General features: G+C 38.5%; 1 protein-coding gene across 2 annotated transcripts in view; it reads left to right on the plus strand.

Annotated features, from left to right (window-relative positions):
* The first annotated feature begins 202 nt into the window (after positions 1 to 202).
* Positions 203 to 21948, plus strand: part of PRELID2 (PRELI domain containing 2) — a 42104-nt gene continuing 20358 nt past the window's right edge. Inside the window, exons 1-2 of one of the 2 annotated variants that reach the window (XM_032209245.1) lie at positions 203 to 781; positions 17162 to 17219. In XM_032209245.1, coding sequence (XP_032065136.1) covers positions 707 to 781; positions 17162 to 17219 — 133 coding nt within the window. In that variant the 5' untranslated portion in view covers positions 203 to 706. Of the gene's footprint in view, positions 782 to 2178; positions 2297 to 17161; positions 17220 to 21948 lie in introns of those variants that run through there. The other variant, XM_032209246.1, reaches the window with a different exon arrangement.

Below are 21948 nucleotides of genomic sequence, written 5' to 3' on the forward strand. Positions count from 1 at the left end.
CTCTGTGGGAAAGGGAATTTGCTGCCCGGCGCAAATTCACCACCACGACGACGACGCCAGGGCTGTATCTACAAGACCCGTTTCCTTTTTACAGCACTTAGTAACCGAGGGGCTAACCCGGAGGGAATTGCCTCTTTTATTTGAGCGCTCTGAAGTAGACGGGCAAACTTTGACCCGCATGCGGGTGGGAGGGGGAGGCAGGAGGTGTGGCGAAAGGCACGTGGGAAAAGCCTAATTGGATTCTAAGCGCGTTTTTCCTAGTTAGAGCATACGTCAATCCTTTTTCTCTAAAGGCGGCATTTCTACGTTTAACCAAAAAAGCGGGCTTTAACACCGAATTATAATCCGCGCTGCCCCCCCTCCCCTCCTTTTTTTTGAGGTCGCGGCCGGCAAATTCCGAGAATCATTCGGGACGTCCGAGAGAAGGCGCCGCTTTTGGAAAAGGGCCAGCGACCTCCTCCCCCTCTCCCCCTCCGCGGTCTGGCCCTGGGTTTACATTGTGACCTATAGGACGGGGTTGTCCTGCAAGCGATGCCGCCGCCCGTCACAAAAGTTTTACGTAGTTCAGCGGCGGGTGAGGGCTGGCGCCTGGCGGAGAGAAGGGGCCTACCCAGGCGGCTCTCTGCTGCTGCTGGTCTGCCAAAAAAAAAAAAAAGCCGCCCGAGTGTGCAGGGAGGGGCCGCGGCGGCTCCGTCCGTGCCCCAACATGGGGGTGACCGTGGAGGCCCAGGGAGTTTATAAATATCCTTTCGAGCAGGTGGTGGCCAGTTATCTCCGCAAGGTAAAGCGGGGATCGCGAGTGAGCGCGCGCTACTCCACTCGCACCCCCCCCCCCAAGAGTCCCGGTTCTGTACAGCTTGGCGCGAGCACGCGGCCAAGTCTCCCGTTTCTCTCCTCACCCCCCCCCCTCTTTAAAGGCCCAACGCTTGCAGCAGCACCTCCGCTCCCGAAACGCAAGCTGAGGGGAGGGGGCGGAATGCTGTTTGCTTTGCACTCGAAACAAAAGCCGCTCGGAGCAGTCGCCCGCCTGAAAAAAGTATATGCAGCTCAGCTGTTGGAGCTGGGAGACAAAAAAAAATGGCGGCGGCTCGGTCAAACGTCCTTCTCGTTTTAAGTCGGTTCCGCTCCAAAGCCCCTTGTGTGTGTGCAGCTCCGCTTTCCTTGGCGTACTTGCCTTTGAGTGCGTCGAAGCCATGGCTGTAAACATCTTCGTCGAGCGTATCCTCTGCTTTTCTTGTTTCGGCCGCGGCTCTCTGCTTCCCTGTCAGCTGTCGCATAAAATGCGGTCAACCTCGTTCCTCTTTTCCCTTTGAGAGGGGTTTTTTTGGAGGAGGGTGGGGGGAGAAAGTGCTCGCGAACTTTTGTGTGAGTTTGCGTGTTTTTCCCACCCTTCCTCAGCGATTCCGGGTGGAAGGATGCTCATTGTTTTATGCCTGTTTTGCATTACCAAGCTGCTCTATGTTTCTTTATACATTTTTTTTCTGCCTTGGATAATTCCCAAAGCTGGTTTAATTTTATCGAATTCGAACTGCTTCCATCAAAACTGGTGTATAACTAATTCATGCATGTCAGACTCTTTATTAGCTACAACCATATTAAAATGAGGTGCGTAGAATAGTTTCCATTGTTGCTGTATTCTCATCCAGCCATAGACTCCAACATAGGTAAAGCAATTTAGAGAAAACCATCCCTCCAAAATGCATTTGGACTAGGAATCATTAATTTTTAAAGTCAAAATCAAACATTTGAAATAAGACAGAAGCCAGATGATACCTATTTTTAACTCTGGTAAGATTAGCATTATACTACTTTGCTGGTATAGTTTGCAGGGATTTACTTTCCTAAATCCTTTTTTAAGGGAGAGGTCCAAAAACACTGATTAATAATAGTACAACTTGCAAGATACAAAAATCTACACTGGCCCCAATATTCCAGGTTGGATTGCAGTGATGGAAAATTAGAGAATGTTAAAATCCATTTGTGGCTTTGGTTATTACATAAGCTGCAAGTAACAAGTCTGTACAATGTTAGCTCACAAAAGAGGACAAATGCTAATCGTGCATATTGTGTTTATATTTGAGTATTTCCTGATTTGTCCACATGCTACAGTGGCTAGATATGGCTTAGAGAAAGTTGATGTGTAATGTTTTCACTTGTTTTCACTCTTGGAACATTGGAACATTAGAAAGATAGATAAAAACAAAGATAGAAACACAATAGCACAGGTGATTTAAAAACTCTTAAATCAGATTAAATCAGATTCAGATAGAGAAATTCTTCTCTACATGGAATCCAGGTATCATTTCTTTCTCTTTTTTGAAGAATGCTATCCCTATTCATTAAGGATTGCTGAGCATAAACAATTTGTATGTGTGAAAAGCAGCTACTTTGTTGAGAGGCTCACATGGTAGGCACTGATGCCTGGAGCAGAAATTAAAATGTACAGCAGTATTTGAAACTATGTGGTGCATAGTCCCTAAGTAAGTGTGCTGTGGTTTTTCCTTTATCTTTACATTTATAAACTGCTGAGAGTCACTGCATAATGAGATTGGCAATACATAAATGTAACAAATAAGTAAATCCTTGGATTTTTCATATTGATGAAAAAACACTTAAGGAGAGGATAACCAAGGTTCATATTTTGGTGAAGAGTTGTAGTCATAGTCATCTGAACATAATTTTGTTTGGAAGACTTGAAAACATTGTGTCTGGAACTCCAATAGATTCAACATAAACAGATATTGTATATAGACATATCTGTAAGCTCTAACAATTTTTAAACTGAAAAACATCTTTAGAAAACGGCACTTCCTTTTTGCATTCATTGTGCTTCTGATTACAGTTTTAAAAGGGACATTTTTTCCTAATGTGTGAATTTTTGATATTGGACATTCTTGCTTTCCTTTTGTCTTTATATGAATAGGGGTGCACAAGTTGTTTAATTATAGATTGCATAATATGCTGACTTTATTGCCCTCTAGCTGTGAATTTTTAGAAATGAAACTGGAGTAAAAGAAATAATTACTACTTCCCTGCCTGATTTCTACTCATACTAAGATCAAATGATCTAGTTCGAAACTATTTCTATTCTATTCAAGTTGAATAAAAGGATAGGCAATTTTTAAGCAAACAGGCACCTTCAATTTTACAGAGCTCCGTACATGTAAACTCTTTTTAGTTTCTATTGGATTTTTGTTGTAAGAGAATAGATATTCACAAGTGTTTCTAACAGTGTAATCTCATCGCATACTTTATTTTGAATTGCATTCATTTTAAAATACAGTAATTCACACCCTAACATAGGGGTCCCCAATCTATGGGCCACAGTCCAGTACTGGACCACATGAATGGCTGGCTGGTCTGTGCCTCCACTCGCGCGCACAGCCCCACTCGCGGGTCAACACGGGAATGCTTTGCTGGGAATGCCGCAGATGCTCGCACGCACATGTGCTTGCCCCTCCCACAAAATCATCCCCTCTTTCCCCTCCCCCCCCACTCTGGGCCACCAATCTGGAAAGGTTGAGGAACTCTGCCTAACACACACAATAGAATTACATCCAGTGACTTCGTGTAATTTTGCCATGTATGTCTTATCAATTCCTCTGTATGTTCCTGTTAGGCATTGTTCAATTCATTGTTGTTTTGGTCATATTTTTCATTTTTGAAACGTCTATCATCTGCTCTCCAGTATCTCATTTTAGTGGCCTAGCTAAATCTTTTCTTTGTCTCTCTCCCCCTTTCCATGCTTTCCTTGTAAACATTCAATTATGATGTCATCAATCATTGATAATAAATCTCTTGAACTTATTGGTATTTTTTGATTCTGACATCAGTAAATGATTTTACCACTAAAAAGGACCACCCTCTTAAGGAATAGTAGCTTTAAGTGTATGAAAGCATATCTACTTATATACTGCTAATACAGAATGCCATAAAGCATTTCTTGTGGTCAGCTGCTGATGTTTGATTTATATTATACAGTTCAACGTGGACTCTGTTCAAGGCAGATACATTTCTGAGTACCTCCCTGAATTTTTAAGAACTTTCCCAGTACTTTAGAAGCTCTGCCATTGTTGAAGGCATTGAGGAATCTAGTAAGCAGATAGCTCTGAAACGATGACCAGGTTGTCTAGTATACTAGTAAAGCTCTATGTCTATAAAAAACTGGGCATAAGAGGCAAACTTTTAAACCGAGGTACCTCAAATGGCTAACTTACAGAATTAAAAATTCAGGTCCCATGACTCCCATGGAATTGAAATGTGGCAAATTTTTAGAAACACTTTATGACAAAAAATTATCATAGCACACACAAAACAGTCATAAAACATTTCCTGTAGTCAGCTCTTGATATTTGACTGGGCTATATACATATAGTTCAACATGGACAGTTTTCAAGGCAGACATATCTCTGAATATTTCCCTGAATTTTTAACAAAATTTCCAGTATATTAAAAGCTCTGCTGTTGTCGAAGACATTGACAAATCTGTTAAGGAAATGTCTCTGTAACAATGACCCAATGACATACTGTTTTGTACCTACCTGGAAATTCTAATGTTTGTAAAGGGTGTTGCTTTAGAAAATAAGCTTCCTCCCTTTTTCCTGTTCAAATGAGATTTGCTCGGTGATCCAATTGTAACTTTGCCTATTTTCAAACTAAACATGTCTCTTCACAAAATCTGATGGTGCGTCAAGTTCATATATCGTGTTAGTTGTGACCACACTCTGGAAACATAAAAATATGTTTTGAGCAGATGTACAATCTTTTCCCCTAGATTGAAGTTAGGATTAACTTGCTTCAGAAAATTTAACAGTGCTGATGAGCTGTGCCTCGGGTCTGTTATAGAATTAGAAGCAACCATTTAGGTCACTGATTCCAAATTTGCTTAATAGGGTAATCCAGCTCTTTATTCATTTATTAATCAAATTTATATAGCTGCCCATCTCACCAAAAACAACTCTGGGTGGTCCACAACAATTATATTAAAAACAGCAGGTATAAAACATAAAAATCCATATGAAAACCAAATATAAGCAAAGGGAGGATTAAAAATGGCCACCTCATTACTAGAGCCATCTAAACAAGTCTCCTTTTGCCTGGGAACATCTGATAACATAGCCAGATGTTGAGGCCTTTTTTTGGAGTACAGGTAGTCCTTGGCTTATGACCTTTTGAAATTACCATGGGCCCAAAACAAGTGTTTTATTTCTTGTAAAGCGCTTCTGACCATCATAAAATGTCATGCCACTCCCCCAGTGGTCATATTTCTGTATTTGGGGCATTTAGTAACTGGCCTCCCTTTGACTGGTTGCAGCATCCTGTAGCCACATGATAATGATTTGTGGATTCTGGCATTTTTTTCTGGTTTCTGGCAAAAAGTATCCATTTGGAATAATGTATTTGCACTTACCTACGTTTGATTAATGACTCTGGATTTGCTTAACCACCATGGTGAATTGCTTAATGACTAGTACAAAGAATATCATAAAATTGGGTCCAGAAATGTGGGTGCCTCAAATTACAACTATAGTGACTTATGACCAAAAATCCAATCCTACCTGAAATCAATTGTAAGTTGATGACTACCTGTATCAAAAGGAAAAGGAGCTGATCTGATTTCTGGGGGAAGAACGTTCCATAAAGTGCACTTTAGGGCAAATAATTCATTTCTCCTGGAAGCCACCAAATGTAGATCCTTAGCTGATGATACCTGCATCATGTCTACTCTGTTTGATCTAATGGAGATTGAAACATCTCAGACTGATAATTGTCCAGCCTGTGTCTGAACTGCCTCCAATCACTTCTCTGGGTAATTGGTTCTACTTTTCAGCTACTCGTTACTACAAAAAAGCTGTCCTTGCTTTCATGTTCAGTTGAAATTAGCCTTTTGATAACTGGAAACTATTATGCTGTTTTAAGTATTTTGGGACAACATATCTTGGCCCTCTGTGTGACAACCTTTCAGGTATCTGAAGAGATTTTTCCTATCTTCTCATAGTCTTCCTCCTTAAAGCCAAGGGTACAAGTTTCCTTGATTTCATAGGAATTTGTTCCCAGATCTGTGGACCTTATTCTTGTCCTTCTCCGGACATATTTTATTATTTTTATAATTTACTACCTAGAATGTAACAGCATGAACTCTAACCAGTGCAAAATATTTGACAATTATTTGCTGTGAATTTTTCTAAATTTTTATCTTGCCTTCTTTTCATATACAAGTCAAGATGGCAAACATACCTATATTCCTTCCTCCTCTTGTTTTCCCTATAACAACTCTGTTAGTTGAGTTGAGAGAAAGTGATTGACACAAACGCAGAGATTATTTCAATTTTGTTTTCCATACCTCAATCTTCCGTGAATTCCAGTTGTTCTTCCCAAGTGTTGTTATGCATCAGAAATACAGTGCAGCGGGAAAACACTATAAAATGGCTGATGTTAGATTGTAAAAGGAGTTTTCTGATCTAAACTCTGCAGCAATAAGTATAAAAATAATATATAAGATGTCTTTATATTGACTAGATTCATATAATTTCCTCTATGTTTTAATTATTCTTATGCTAAAGCTTAAATAGGATAAAAGAAATCCAGATTCTCTCATCTTTAGTTACTGATTCTTTCAACTAAGGATAAGAAATTCTTGCTTTTAGGTGAAAAGCTTTTATTTAGAGTCTATTATCTTTACTATGTAGTTTTTAAGGATTCACCCTTAAATATAATTGTTTGAAAAAAGGGTAACAAAGAAAGACATAGCATGCGTCTAAAATGATGATGTAACCTCTCTCTTTCTCTTTAGCTGATTTCAGTATTGTTTTGTATACATCAGTAATTGTATGTGAAATCCATCAATTCTGAATTCTCTATGGCAGGGGTGTCAAACTTGATTTCATTGAGGCTGCATCAGGGTTGTGTTTTACGTCGAGGAGGGGGGGGCGTGGTCAGGGTTGGTGTGGCCAGCTCAACATCACCATTTTCGGCTGCAACAGCCTGCAGCCCTCTGCCAGGGAAAAGGGAGCTCGGGGACCATGTGTGCTCCTTGTGAACTCGGTTTTCAGCTGCGATGGCCTCCTGCAGCCCTCTGCCAATGAAGTGGCCCCCACAAGCTCTGTTTCCGCTGGCAGAGGCACCATGGGCCGATCCTTTGCTGTTTCCAGGGCAGCCCTGTGGGCCAGATCTAAGTACCCCGCACTCATGGGCCTTGAGTTTGATACCCCATTTTTATGGAATGGAAAAGAATAGAGGCAGTCCTCAACTTATGACCACAATTGAGCCCAAAATTTCTGTTGCTAAGTGAAACAGTTAAGTGAGTTTTGCTCCACTTTATGATCTTTCTTGCCATAGTTGATAAGTGAACCACTGCGTTGGTAAGTTAGTAACACAGTTGTTCCCCATTGACTTTCCTTGTCAGAAGGTCACAAAAGGTGATTACATGACCCCGAGACACTGCAACCATCATAAATATGAGCCAGTTGCTGAGTGTCTAAAAATTGCTCATTTGATGCAGCAATGGTCATAAGCCTGAAAGTGTTTCAGTGCCGTTGTAACTTACAACAGTCACTAAATAAAAGGTTGTAAGACAAGAACTATCTGTATTTTATTTTGGCCGAGTGTGGTTAGACACAAGGAATTTGTCTCCAGTGTAGATGTGATGAGCCAGGGAATGGCACAAACAGCTGGCAGTTCAAACCACCCCTTTATTGCTCCAAATCTCCCCCAACGCTCCCACGTTTCTGGCAAGTCCCAGAGCAGAGTGATAACAAACCCCTACACAAATCTCAAACAGCTCTGGCTGCAGTTAGTCCAGCCCTGCGCTATCTGCACCAAGGCTGCACAGCAATAAATCCCAAATGTATTTGACAAAACGAGAGCAAATCAAGGAGTTCAGGGAGCAAAAGATCCAGGTAATTAATTCAGAGCACCAAAAGGAATGCAAGGACCCTGGCAAGTTCAAATGTCGGCACGCAACACTTCAGGAACTCAGTGTTTGTTCCCGACAAATGCCCCTCCCCACAACTCCTTAAGTTTCATTCCCCAGGCGTGCCTGGTAAAGATGGGTGGGGCACTCCTCGCAAGCAGTGTACTCAGTCTCCGCTGATCACGCCTTCTCTGCACTTTCCGAACCCTTGCATCAGGAGGGGGTGATTCTTGCTCCTCATCTGAGCTCTGTCTCTCCCGTATATCCTGCCTCTGTTCCTGCCTGCAGGCCTTACTAATTCTGAAAAGCCTGACTTTTTCCTTCCCCAGTTTTCTCCAAGGCCAACAGAGCTGCCCTCCCACTCGCTGTCAGTTCTTGTGTCAGCTCATCATCAAACTCCATTGGGGGCATGACTAATAGAATTCTCTTTACAGATACTCATATTAAATATTCCTTGATGCGTTTTAATTTTTGTTTTGCTAAAATTGGTCTTGGGTAACATACGTGCCTCAGGTAACATATGTAACAACGTTAATACAGGTAACTCCTGGTTCACGACTACTTTTACAGTAATCGTTCAAACTTGTGACAGTGCTGAACAAGAGGAGAACTTATGATAGGCCCTCAAAGTTCAGGTCATTGCAGCATCTCCAGAGACACATGATTGTGATCCAGTTGCTTAGTACTGGCTTGCGATTATCACATTCCAGTGAGCTGCAGTCACATGATCATGGGTTCTAAGGTCCCCTGCCAGCTTCCCTTAAGCAAAGTCAGTGGAGGAGCTCACAATCGTATGACTTCCTTGCTTAATGACCTGCGTGGTCCTTGTTTAATGATGACAATAGGGACTGTCATCACTAAGTAACATAGTACATGACATCATGTTTATGACCACATCTCTTAGCAATGACAATTCTGGTCCCAATTGCCATAATAATACAAAGATTACTTACCCACACCTCATTGATCTTGCTGGGCTGAGTAACTATGCAGGATTGCTCCTGGTTAGGACTTGAATGGAAGATTATGTAGGAGTACAGATAGACTGGAAGGCTGACATCTATCCTCAAAGAAGGGAGTGGCAAACAGCTTCCATGATGTTATTTGTCAGTGAAGTTCCCAGGAATATGGCTAGAAGAAGGCTTTACTTTCACATTGTTTTGGCAGATCTTACATAGTGTCCCCATTACCAACATTTAAGTATTCACAGTATGTCTAAAATTATATTTTACTTACCCTTAGTAGAAACCACATTTACAAAGTAAGTTCCTGCTGGCATAATAATGACACTTATTTTAATTTTTATTTGATCATAGATGTGAAAGATAAATGCAGTTTCAGAAATAGTATAAAAAAGGTAGCTATATAAGTCAATGGATAGCAATATAAATCAATAGTAATATACCCTGAATCTCAATATTCTGTCTTTCAGAAGATAGCAAAATGAGTATATTGTAATCATAACTCATATGTCAGAATTCCAAGATATTTATATATTTATGAGATATTCATGAGACATATTTATATATACCATCTGACAGTCAGTTCTTGACTTACAACCACAATTGGGATCAGAACTTCTGTCATTAAAGGTTGTGGTCATTAAATGAATTATGGCCAATTTTTTATTTTTATTTTTATTTTATGTATGTATGTATGTATGTATGTATGTATGTATATGTATGTATGTATGTGTGTGTGTGTGTATATATATACACATACACACACACATACATACATACACATACATACATACACACACACACACACACATACACACACATTATTGGCATAAAGATTGTGCTATCTTTAAGGAAACAATAGTTGGCTTTGCTTATTGGACGCTCCTTAGGAAGGTGGTAAATGGCAATCGTGACTCCAGGATGCTGTAATTCTTATAAATACATGATTGTTGCCAATTATTTCTGGGATGCTGTGATAGTTGTAAGTGCGAGGAATGGTCATAAGTAACTTTCAGGGCTATCATAACTTTGAACAGTCATTAGAATGGTGGTAAGTCAAGGAGTCTTTCTGTCTATATCTATGTTATCTACGTATATTTATCTTTACCTCTATATCTGAATCCAATCCAATTCAGTCTAATCTAATCTTATTTTAATTTATCCACTCTATCTAATTATAGCATATTCTACCTGCACAAAGCATTGAATTTGGCCAGTCAGCCTGATTACTTGCTTTTGACAAAAGTCACTTTTGCCAACTGAAGTGAAACATTGTGACTGATGGTTGTTTATAATGAATACTGTGGCACGCAACAGCTTATTTTGAAGGAGTGCTTCCCTTCACGTAAAATATCTTTCTGAAGATTTAAGTAGTCTTGAGATAAGCCAGGAAATAATATGATATTCTTCTCTGCTTTATTTGTTTTGTGATATTTGTATGTCCCAGATCTGCCAAATATTCCCACTATCTCCATATATACACAAAAACAATCTGATCTGGTTCTTATTTATTGAATTCATTTACACAATTGACCACAAGATGGCATTAAATTGTTTCAAAGGCACTGATCTACTTAAATAAGTTTCTGTTTGTAGAAAATATTAACCTTGTGCACTGATAAAGGTTTCCATTAGGGCTGCTAATCTACATTTTCATCTATTCAAAACAAATATCTCTTCAAAAGTGAAATAATCCATCATGCTACATGTCTGTTCTGTTTTCCTTTCCCCTTTAAACCCCTATTATATATTTATATATAATAAATGTATGTATGTATGTATGTATGTATGTATGTACGTATGTATGTATGTATGTGTGTATATATATATATACGACATTGTCAAGCGATTAATTTTATGTGACACTTGATGAATGGAGATGTAAGGTCTTTCTTGTTTTCATTTTGTTTTTCCTCTATAAATGTGGTGTTGCATTTTACAGAAATCTACAACTAACCCAGATTTCAAATGTTTACATCTCATTCAAAATAGTTGAGACAGATTTAGATGACTGGCAGGCAGGATGAGACCCCTTAAAGATAGTCAAGTGACTTAGATGCTTTTTTACAGCAAGTAGTCTTCTGTGGATATCAAAGGATACTTCCACAAGTGAAAGGCCTCCTTTTGTGTCATAACAGCTTTTGATTCCATATTGTGCTACCATTTGCAACTCCACCGTCTCAAAGAGACCTCCGACTGCCTGGAGCAGCTGGGAGGCAATGGAAACTGCAAGGCATGAGCCAAAAAAACAATTATCTCCCCCTTTTCACTGCTGTTTAAGGAGCACATAGCAGTCATGTAGGTTTTCCAGAAAATCTTGGAAGATGTTAACAGTGGAAATCAAGGTAGCTTTAATAGGGTAAGTTGCAGTTTAAATTAAAAAAAAATCCAAATAAAAATCACCATGTGTACAGTATATGCAAGAAAATCCTACTCGTGCCCACAACTTTGGTTCTTCAAGCTGAGCTTGTATTCTTTGCTCTTCAGATATGAGAAAATTAGAATGTGTATGAAGTATGATTTTATGGACCAGCAAAGAGAATCACTTATTTCTAGTCTGGGTTGCTTTCCTTTCTCTCAATTTGGGACTGGTTTAAGCATGTTCTGAGAAAAAGCCATACTTATATTAATTATTTTAATTTCTCTGTGTTCAGAGAAGTTTAATAAATGCCATATAAATTCCTGCCAAGATTTTTTTTTACAGATTCCTAGGACATTTTATAGAGGTTGCATCTCACTTTTTGGTCCATTGAAGTTTTTGAGGAAATCTGTCTTGTGATTCTGTTTACCGTTTGAAGCTTTTTTTCACTGAGAGTCAAGCTGGGAATATGAAAGTACCCTCTAAACTTAATTTATAGAGAATTTTTCCTTTTTGACCATCAATATGCATTCTTGTTCAGTTTTCCTATTCAGTTTATCTCAGCATGAAGACATAGATCTTAGAAGAGAGAGACATTAATGATGTTTAAGGCAAAGCAAAAGTTTGCCTGATTTTTGGAAGAAATTTCTTCAGTACTTTTCTTGTATGTAATTGTGCTCATTTTCTTACCTATTATTGAGGTAATAAACTGTAATAGAAAGCAGTTGGGTTTTTCATGACATAGATTAGGTTTATGTCAAAGTTTCAATATATTGCAACTACTACCATAGTTAAAATACCTTACTTAATTCATCATTCTGCAGTAGCATACAAAATTTAAGTTACTTATGTTTTAATATGTGTCGGTAATGGAATCTGCTGTTTAGTGGAAGATTTATGCAAATGACTTTCTTGTTTCGCATGAATGGATCTTATAGATTGTAAGTTTCATTGATTATGTAATTACACTGTAATCTGTTATTTGAAAGAAATAAGCAGAATAGAAATGTCTGGTTTAATTGCCTTAAAGGCATGCTTAACACCCTCTTCTTCAGTAGAAATTTTACTGCAATACAATTAGAAATGTATTTTATAATTACTATTTTATTCTGAAAGTTTACTTTTTATAGCATTTATGATTACTAATACATAGACATATATCTGAACTTTGTGATTATGGTATACTCCATTTTTTGCCACAGCCTTAAGTGTAGTTTTACCATTCATTGTTCCATTTTGGTTGGTTCCTTGTTTTTTCCACTGTATATTTACTTGAATGCGTTCTACTACATACTTTTGAACTGATTGGACATTAAATTTAAGGAAAAAATGAACAATGAGCTATAATAGGGAAAAGTATCACTGTGTGCAACTATTTAAAGTATTTTTTTTGGCAGAATGATAAAAATACCAAGGATGGTATACTCTTTGGAGGACAATCATCCTTAAAAACTTCAACTGGGTAGCTGCAAGGATTTGATCATAGCCTATTTTTGGAATATTCTCTTAAAGAATATCCCCACTTTGTGCAAAGATAGTAGAGATCAGGAAGCAAGCTTCTAAAATGTCAACCAAAAAACCTATTTAAAAATGATGCTGAAATATTTTCCCCTTCTCTCTCTTTCACTCTTTCTCTTTCCTTCTCTCTGTTTCTCTTTCTCTCTTTTTCTCTTTTCAAAGCTCTGAGCAACTAATAGTCAAAAACACAGGAAAAGAGTCCTCAATAGAAATAAACTTACAAAAAATAATCTCAACAGTATCAAAAGAAGGCATAATGTGTCTGTTTCTGCATCCCAACATTCAGAGCTTGCCTTCCCTTTAGACCAAATGTGAAAGCCAGATCTTCATTCCCCTCGAGCAACCAAGGAGGAATTTGAATTTGAATTTAATAAATTTTATATGCCGCCCAATCCCGTAGGACTCCGGGCGGCTTACAAATACAAAAATAAAGTCACAAACTAAAATATAGGGAAAAAAGGTAGACTGCATCCCCATAAGGAGTGCTTTTCTCAAGATGAAGGCAACAATAAAAAAAGACAATTTCAAAAATCCTGCCAAATATTTAATTGGAGGGAGTTGATCCTGTTTAATCTGCTTGGATGGGCAGATGAATGTGGGAGAAGACAGCCCTTAAATTGGTTCCAGAAATCCAGCACCTTGCATTGCCCCTGGAAGCCAAGTGGTGTTTAATTCTTGATGCAGTAGGGTCACTTGAGGGTATCCAGAAACTTGTTGCTGTCCAGGCCACCCGTTTTTATGACAATGTCTGAATGCTTTCCAAAAGCAGTTCCTGTGTAGAATGCATTGATGGTTATCCAAATGGGAGGTAATTAGGACATAAAGCGACTGAGCAGGAATTGAATTGAATTGAATTTTATTATTTGTATGCCACCCTTCTCCAGGAGGGACTCAGGGCGGCGAACAACTCAAAAGGGGAAAAGGGGAACATAAAACAGAATACAAGTAATTAAAATAACCAAGAATCACACAACCATACAAGTCGAGAGGGGAGGGGAACTCATCAACCCCAGGCCTGCCGGCAAAGCCAGGTTTTGACGGCTTTTCGGAAGGCCTGGAGAGAGGTGAGGGTCCGAATCCCTGCGGGGAGTTCGTTCCAGAGGGCCGGAGCTGCCACAGAGAAGGCCCTACCCCGGGTAGTAGCCAGGTGGCATTGGCTGGTAGACGGAACCTGGAGGAGGCCAACCCTGTGTGATCTAATGGGTCTTTGGGAGGTAATTGGCTTGCAAGTGATACACAGGATGTAATTGCAGAAGTCTTCTTAGTCACAGGAGCTAGATTCCTCCAGCAGGAGCTCAGGAGGCCCTTGAAACAGTAAAACAAATCTGAGTGGGGAATGACAGCCTTCTTAAGAGCCAAAGGCAGAAGGGTTGCTGTCAGTTCGGCCCAGATCGGGCGAACCAGTATCTGTGGTTGGAGGCTCCGCCCACCCGCCCAGACGCTTCTGCGCATGCAAGCACACCGGCTGAACTAGTAGTAAAAAACATTAGCAACCCACCTTTGGCCAAAGGTAGTGCTTTGCTAAAATTATTTGGCTTATAAACCCAAAGCCACTTTGTCTTCAGGGATCATGTTTGAGACTTTTCCTCCTCATCCGGATCTGATACCCCCCCTCCCACAAGCACTTCTATTGTGTAACTTTTTAAAAAAATCTAGGAAGTATTTGTTATCACTTTATAAATTTAATAATTATCCTATAAAGAATATCTACTTTATTATCAGTAGATAATAAAGACTAACAGCAGTGACACTATTTCAGACACAGTTATACTACCTATAGCCACAGAATTACTATTTTTAACATTGTCATAGCATTTATGACACCCTTTTCATCATTTTTCCTCTTGGACATTAATTTTACAGCAATTATTTTACTTCTGCTCTTTGCAACATTACATAGCTATCATCCTCATACTAATCTTTAAAAGGCTTTTCCCAGCATTCTCACAAGTTTCAACATAAATCATTTCATTACTTCTGTTTTTTATTTCCAACCACTCTGCAGGACTCTAGTCGCCTTTGCTCACTTCCCAAACAATTTTTATTTCATCAAAATAATGAATTGTTTGCATTTTCTCTCTTTTAATTTTAGCTCTTTTTGACAACATACTTAGCAACTATTGTTTCTTTCTGTGCACCTTGCAGTACACAATACCTTTCTCTCATCCTTATTTTGCAGCAATCTTATATGTGGGTTTTTTCCTCCTTCACAAACCACAATTTCACTTCATCAGTCCAGCAGTCGCACTTTTTCACACTTAGTTTAGTCTGAAAATGTGAATGGCACTCTAACATATATTTTTTTTTACTGTGTTCCAGTTTTCCACATCCTTTTTCTTAGATATACTTTCTGTTCATTCTAATATATCTTGTAACACTTTTTCATAAAGAACTCATACTTTCCCTGTTGGCAGTTTCATTTATTTTCATTCTTTTTTCTTTCACTTCCTCATTTTCCATTCTTAACATTACAGAATAATGATCTGTCCCACAATCAGGATCTTGCTTCATTTTATATCCTTCACTAATTTTTTTCAATGAACAATTGTCTCATGAATAAATCTGATTTTTTAAGACTTATATTCAATTCTTTACCATTTGTATATATGACAGTACATGTATTTAAATAAATGTATACAAAATAGATTTTTTTCTGTGAAACTCACCAATCATCGTTCTATTTTATTCTTAGTTCTCTGAATGGCACAATCACTTTGACTATATTCTCATCTTATTTCCATCAATCCATTCACGTCCTCCAAAAATATTTTTCCTCTGGATTGTTTTCATTCAGGATGTTGTATGATTTTTTCCCAAGCTCATATTTTCATTAGCACTATTCACTGTAATGAGCTTTTGGCAACCTATGGATTCATATTTTCATACAAAGCCAGAACAAAACTGACATCAATTAATACTTTTGACATATATTTTAACACTTTTACTCATAATTAAATAATCACTTCTTTGCTCATTTTCACCAGCTCTGCTCTGTAGGTTCAAGTTGTCCATAATCAAATCTTTAACATCCTTTCCCAAGTGTTAATCTGTTTATGGGAAAGCACATTTCTAACTCTAAATTATCATTTCAGCGAACTCATGGCCATATGTAAAATATGGAGAATATGTTGTTACAACAACAGTTTTTCGAAGATTTCTTTACTGCCAGATTGCATTCCCACTCTCCCCTTTTCGCAACCTTCTGACCAGCAAAGTCAATGTGGAAGCCAGATTCGCTTAACAATGTGTCATTAACTTAACAACTGCAGTGATTCACTTAACAACTGTGGCAAGAAAGATCGTAGATCTTAGAATGGGGCAAAATATATTTAACAAATGTCTCATTTAGCAACATAAATTTTGGACTCAATTGTTATCGTAAGTTGAATACTTCCTGTACTGTAGATGAATATTGGATTGCACTGCCCTACAGCAAATTACTAAAATTCACTAATAATAATATTGCAGCATGTTATCTAATACTTTGGGTTTAAATTGTATTTAAATTGTGAAATGATTTATTTTGGCAACTTTGGAAGCCTTGAGCTCAGAAACGCTCACTAAATGAACCCAAACAGCAATATCGTGCTCAAAATGGAATGATTCAAATTTGAAACAGTTGAAATTCAGAACACATTGATTGATATGTACCATCAAATACTTTTTAATTCCTAGTGACCATATAGATCAGGGGTGTGAAACTCGTGGCTTGTGGGCTGGATGCATCATGCATTGGCCATGAACACAAATTGATTGATAGATATGTGCCATCAAATCCTTTTCAATTCCTAGCGACTATATAGATGAGGTATGTCAAACTCGCGGCCCACCGGCTGGATGCACTGGCCACGCCCACCTCCGGTTTAGCAAAGGGGAAAAAAGTCATGATATGTCACGTGATGACGCCGTAACGGCACAAGTTTGACATCCCTGACATAGATAAATTTTCTCCGTGACAATCTATCCCCAATCTGTTCTTTCAAGTCTCCCAATGGTACATTTCTCTCCACTGTAACTGAGTCAGAACATTTTGGTATTTTTCTTTATTCTGGCTTCCAAATATATTCCTTAATTAATCAACAGTCACAGCAAATTTATTGGCATAATTTAACACCCCCTTTCCATGTTGAGAAATAAAGAACAAATGTTTAACAGAATAACAGAGTCGGAAGGGACCTTGAACGTCTTCTAGTCCAGCCCCCTGCTCAAGCAGGAGACACTATACTACTTCAGACAAATGGTTGTCCAATCTCTTCCGAAAGCCTCCAGTGTTAGGGCATCTACAACGTTCGGGGGCAAGCCACACCACTGATTAATTGTTAAATTAAAAGTTTATAGGTAAATAATTTGGAGACATTTTCTTCTACTGTATAATAATTTCTGATACCTACACTTTGTATTTTTCTCTAGTATCCCAGTTCCATGGAGAAAAATGTTATTGCTGTAAAAACAGTAGAAGAGAAAACAGGTAAGCGTTTTAAAAATGTTCAGCTCTGCCCTACTTAGCCTTGATTCAGGAATCTGCGCTCTAGTAAATTATGGTTTAGATTATTGCAATATGTTCTATATGGAACTGCCCTTGAGGAGGATGTGAAAACTTCAAGTAATCCAAAATACAGCAGCAGGAATACTGATTAGAACTGGGTATTGTGAAAATATTAAGTCAACTTTCCGTATTCTTCTTTGGCTCTCAGTTCATTGCAATCCACATTCAAGTGCTAATATTAATCTAGAAAGCCCTTTAGGGTATGAGGCCATGTTATCGGAAGGATTTTTATTTATTTGTTAGAAGTTATAAGCTATCCAACTCCAATGGTCTCTTCCTGGATGTTTGTAACTGTGCCTGGAGGTGGTTTTCAGAAATGTCTGTCCCTGGCCAGATATATGCACACATCCCCATGAAAACACACACACACACACACACACACACACACACACACACACACACACACACACACACACACACCACACACACACACACGTGAGAAGTAAAAGCTTTACTTAGAACTTAGTAAATATAAGCAATGATAGGCAGAACTTTTGTGAAAATCTTCCTAGCATATTTCCGCAAGTGCATGGTCCGCTTTTCAGATCATTGAATGCCACTTTGCACAGGCCGCTGTGTCTCCAGGGCGCAGGCCCATGGCTTGCATATCTTTGTTGATGGTGTCTTGCCATCTCTGTTTTGGGTGCCTGTGAGGTTGCCAGCCATTGACTTCTATTTGCTAGACAGTCTTGGCAACATTAGAAGGTGTTGCTCTCAGGACATGTCCATACCAGTGGAGTCTGCTTTCTCTCATCTTCTCTGTAATTGGTGCCATACTAAAGTTGAATGTACAAAAGCAGCAAAGCCTCAAAATTCCCAGGCTATTTGCCTACAATGGGCTTGGACTAGCCAGAGTGCAAAATGGGGAGCAGAAATAGATTACAATCCAGAAATCCAAAAATCCAAATGTGTCTGCAGAGCCTGGTTCCAAGACTCAGGATGCAAATGCATAGTATTCCAGCAAGCAGAGCAGTTGCCCCCAACAAAATTACCGGACAATGCTGGCTCTTAAATGAATCCTGTGCTAGGCATCCAGGGCAGAAATGCCCTTGCCATGGAAGGAGTGACACTGATCTGTTCTCCTCTGCACACAGTTCAGCATGCTCTGGTGGGAGGGGGAGGAGATCTGGGATCCAGCCTTCATCTGGTTCCAGCTGACTTGAATGTTCCTCAGTCATGCCAGCCTTAGATGCCTAGTTGCTAAGCTTCCTTTAAGTCTGATATTTGTCTTGAGCATCTTTAGCAGCTTCCTCACTTCAGATTCTTCTGAGTCTGAGCTGGCCTTCACAAGAGACCTTATTGCTGAGATGCAACCAAGAGTCACCAGGCTGAAGCCTTTTCCATAGCAGCTGCATGATTCTGGTGCTAATTTTATTAACTTTTTGGCACTATGCAAATATGTATTAATGCTTTAAACCAGTGGGGAAATTCAATTTTTTTACTACTGGTTCTATGGGCGTGGCTTGGTGGGCATGGCAGGGGAAGGATACTGCAAAATCTCCATTCCCACTCCACTCTGGGGCCAGCCAAAGATGGCATTTGCTGGTTCTCCTGACTACTCAAAATTTTTGTTACTGGTTCTCCAGAACCTGTCAGAACCTGCTGGATTTCACCCCTGCTTTCAATCTTTTAATATATTCATGTTAATTTAAAACTTACATGTTGCATGGAAATATTTTCATTAATTGAATGGCTGTTTTAATTTTTATTGTATATTTTAATTCAGTTTAGTTACAGTTTTTACATTGCAATTTTAATTCAACCGCCCTGCAAAACTCAGTTTTGAAAAGCCACATTAAAAAGTTTAAGTAAAACAGATTTATTTTCTTCTTTGTTTAAAATGATCAAGAAAATGTTCAGTTAACTTCATGTAACTGAGAACACATTCAAGTGTATTCTAGAATGCCTATTTTATTTTATTCACTAATAGAAATATAATAGAATTCTATAGAAAATAAATCTTTTGTTGTTGAGTTTATTAGTTTAAGAATATTTATGAGACGATGCATACTGTAATAGTTACGTGGTATTTTTAGATAGAAATGTACAAAATACTTTGAAATTATAGTCATTTACATCTGTTTCAGTTAAGTGTCTGGCCTAATTTTGGAAATGAAACTTCTGTAGTTTTCTAGGTGGGTGGTCTGTCTTAATAGACTAGGTTGGAGAATGAGTATGGTGCTATATGTTGTCCTAGATCTTTTAGTAGCATGTGTAATCATCAGTCATGTGGTCTTTTGCACTTCTATTTTGTTCAGTGATGTAATTAACAGATTAACAGAGTTGGAAAGGACCTTGGATGTCTTCTAGTCCAACCCGCTGCTCAAGCAGGAGACCCTATACCTTTTCAGACAAATGGTTATTGAATCTCTTTTTAAAAGCCTCCAGAATTAGAGCATCCACAACTTCTGAAGGCAAGCCGTTCCACTGGTTTATTTTTCTCACTGTCAGGAATTTTTTTTCTTAGTTCTAGGTTGCTTCTCTTCTTCATTAGTTTTCAACTATTGCTTCTTGTCCTTCCTTCAGGTGCTTTGGAGAATAGGTTGACTCCCTCTTCTTTGTGGCAACCCCTCAGATATTGGAACCTTGCTTCATGTCACCCTTAGTCCTTCTTTTCTTTAGATTGGCAATACCCAATTCTTGCAACCGTTCTTAATATGTTTTTGTCTCTAGGCCTTTAATCATCTTAGTTGCTCTTCTCTGCATTCTTTCTAGAGTCTCTTTTTATATTGTGGTGACCAAAATTAGATGCAGTATTTAAAGTATAGTCTTGCCAAGGCCTTATATAGTGGTACTAAGACTTCATTGATTCTGTCCTCTGTTAACGCAGCGTAGGATTGCATTATCCTGGATTACATTAACAGAGGGACAGAATCAATGAAGTCTTAGCACCATTTTATAAGGCCTTGGTAAGACCACCTTTGAAATACTGCATTCAGTTTTGATCACCACAATATAAAAAAGATGTTGAGACTCTAGAAATAAGGCAGAGAAGAGCAAGAAATACTTTTTTGGCAGCTGCTGCACATTACTGGTCATATTTAGGGGATTGTCTACTAGGACTCCAAGATCCCTTTTGTAATTACTGCTATTGAGCCAAGTTTCGCCGAATCTCTATTTCTACATTTGGGTTTTTCCCCTAGGTGTAATAGCTTACTTTTTCTCCATTGAACTTCATTTTGTTAGATAGGGCCCATTGTTCAAGTCTGTTGCGATGCTTTTGGATCTTGAGTTTATCTTCTGGGTTATTGGCTATTCCTGATAACTTGATGTCCTTCTGCAAATTTGATGAGTTCCCCTTGTATCCCCTCATTTAAATCGCTTATGAAGATATTGAAGTGTACTGGGCTTGAGACAGAACCTTAGTACCACACTGCTTACTTCGCTCCATGAAGATGTAGTTCCATTAAGGACAACACGCTGTGTGTGGTTTGTCAGCTAGTTACAAATTGTGGTGATGCTGTCTATCCCATATTTTTCTAGTTTACCAAGAAGTAGATTGTCTACTTTATCAAATTGCTTACTGAAATCCAAGTATACTTTGTCCACAGGGTTCCGCTGGTCTACTAATTTAGTCATTTTGTGAAAGAATGAAGTAAGATTTGTTTAGCAAGATCTGTTTCTGACAAATTCATGTTGGCTTCTGGTTATAACTTTGCTAGGTGTTTGCAGATCTGTTGCTTGATTATCTTTTCCAGGATCTTCCCAGATATTGATGTCAGGCTGATTAGTCTGTAGTTTCCGGATCTATTTTTTCCCCCTTTTTTGAAGATAGGAACCACATCAGGATTTTTCCAGTCCTCTGGTAGAGTTCCCCAGTACTCCAGGCTATTTGAAGGATATGGTTCAATGGTTCCGAGATAACTTTTGCCAGCTCCTTCAGAATTCTGGGATATAATCCATTAGACCCAGGTGGTTTGAACTTGCCTAGAGTAGACAGGTGTTCTCTTACCATTTTAATTTGAATTCTTAGTCTGTCTTTTCTGGATCTGTTTTTGGTAGGTTGGGGTATTTTTTCTTTTTGAATGAAGACAGATGCAAAAAATAACATAAAAATTAAGCAGCTCTGCTTTTTCCTTCCATCACTTTCTTGTCATTTTCTCCCGTTAGTGGAGCCATTGTTTCTTTGACTTTTTTCTTGTTTTTTGTATGTTGAAATAAACATTTTATTATTATTATTGATATTTGTTGCTAGTTCATTCTGAGCCTTTGCTTTCCTAATTTCTTTTCTAGCAATTGAAAAATACTTTCAGGATTTCCAGAGTACCCAAATCTTTGGAATTTTATTTTTAACCAGAATATATTTGCTTCTCTTTACCTTGTACAGATCCTTATGATGCTGTGCCTATATTTTTGGATAGTCTAGATTTTTTAGATAAAGTTAATCAGTGTTTGTCCTTCCTGCTTCCCAGCTGTTCGTCCTTTGTGTCCATCTAGAAGGCCCACCTTTGCACGCATCTAACAGACATATTTTCATTTCCTTTCACAAATGAAAAAGCATGTTATAAGCATCCCTCATCATCCATGTCTTTATTCTTGATTATTTTATAAATACACATGTAAGGTGCTTCTAAGGTAACTTAAAATATATATAAACATTGAAAATTCCAAAGTAAAACTCCTGGTAAAATAATATATTTTGATCCCTCTT

Source organism: Thamnophis elegans, chromosome 2, assembly GCF_009769535.1.
Source record: "Thamnophis elegans isolate rThaEle1 chromosome 2, rThaEle1.pri, whole genome shotgun sequence".
Taxonomy (NCBI): domain Eukaryota; kingdom Metazoa; phylum Chordata; class Lepidosauria; order Squamata; family Colubridae; genus Thamnophis; species Thamnophis elegans.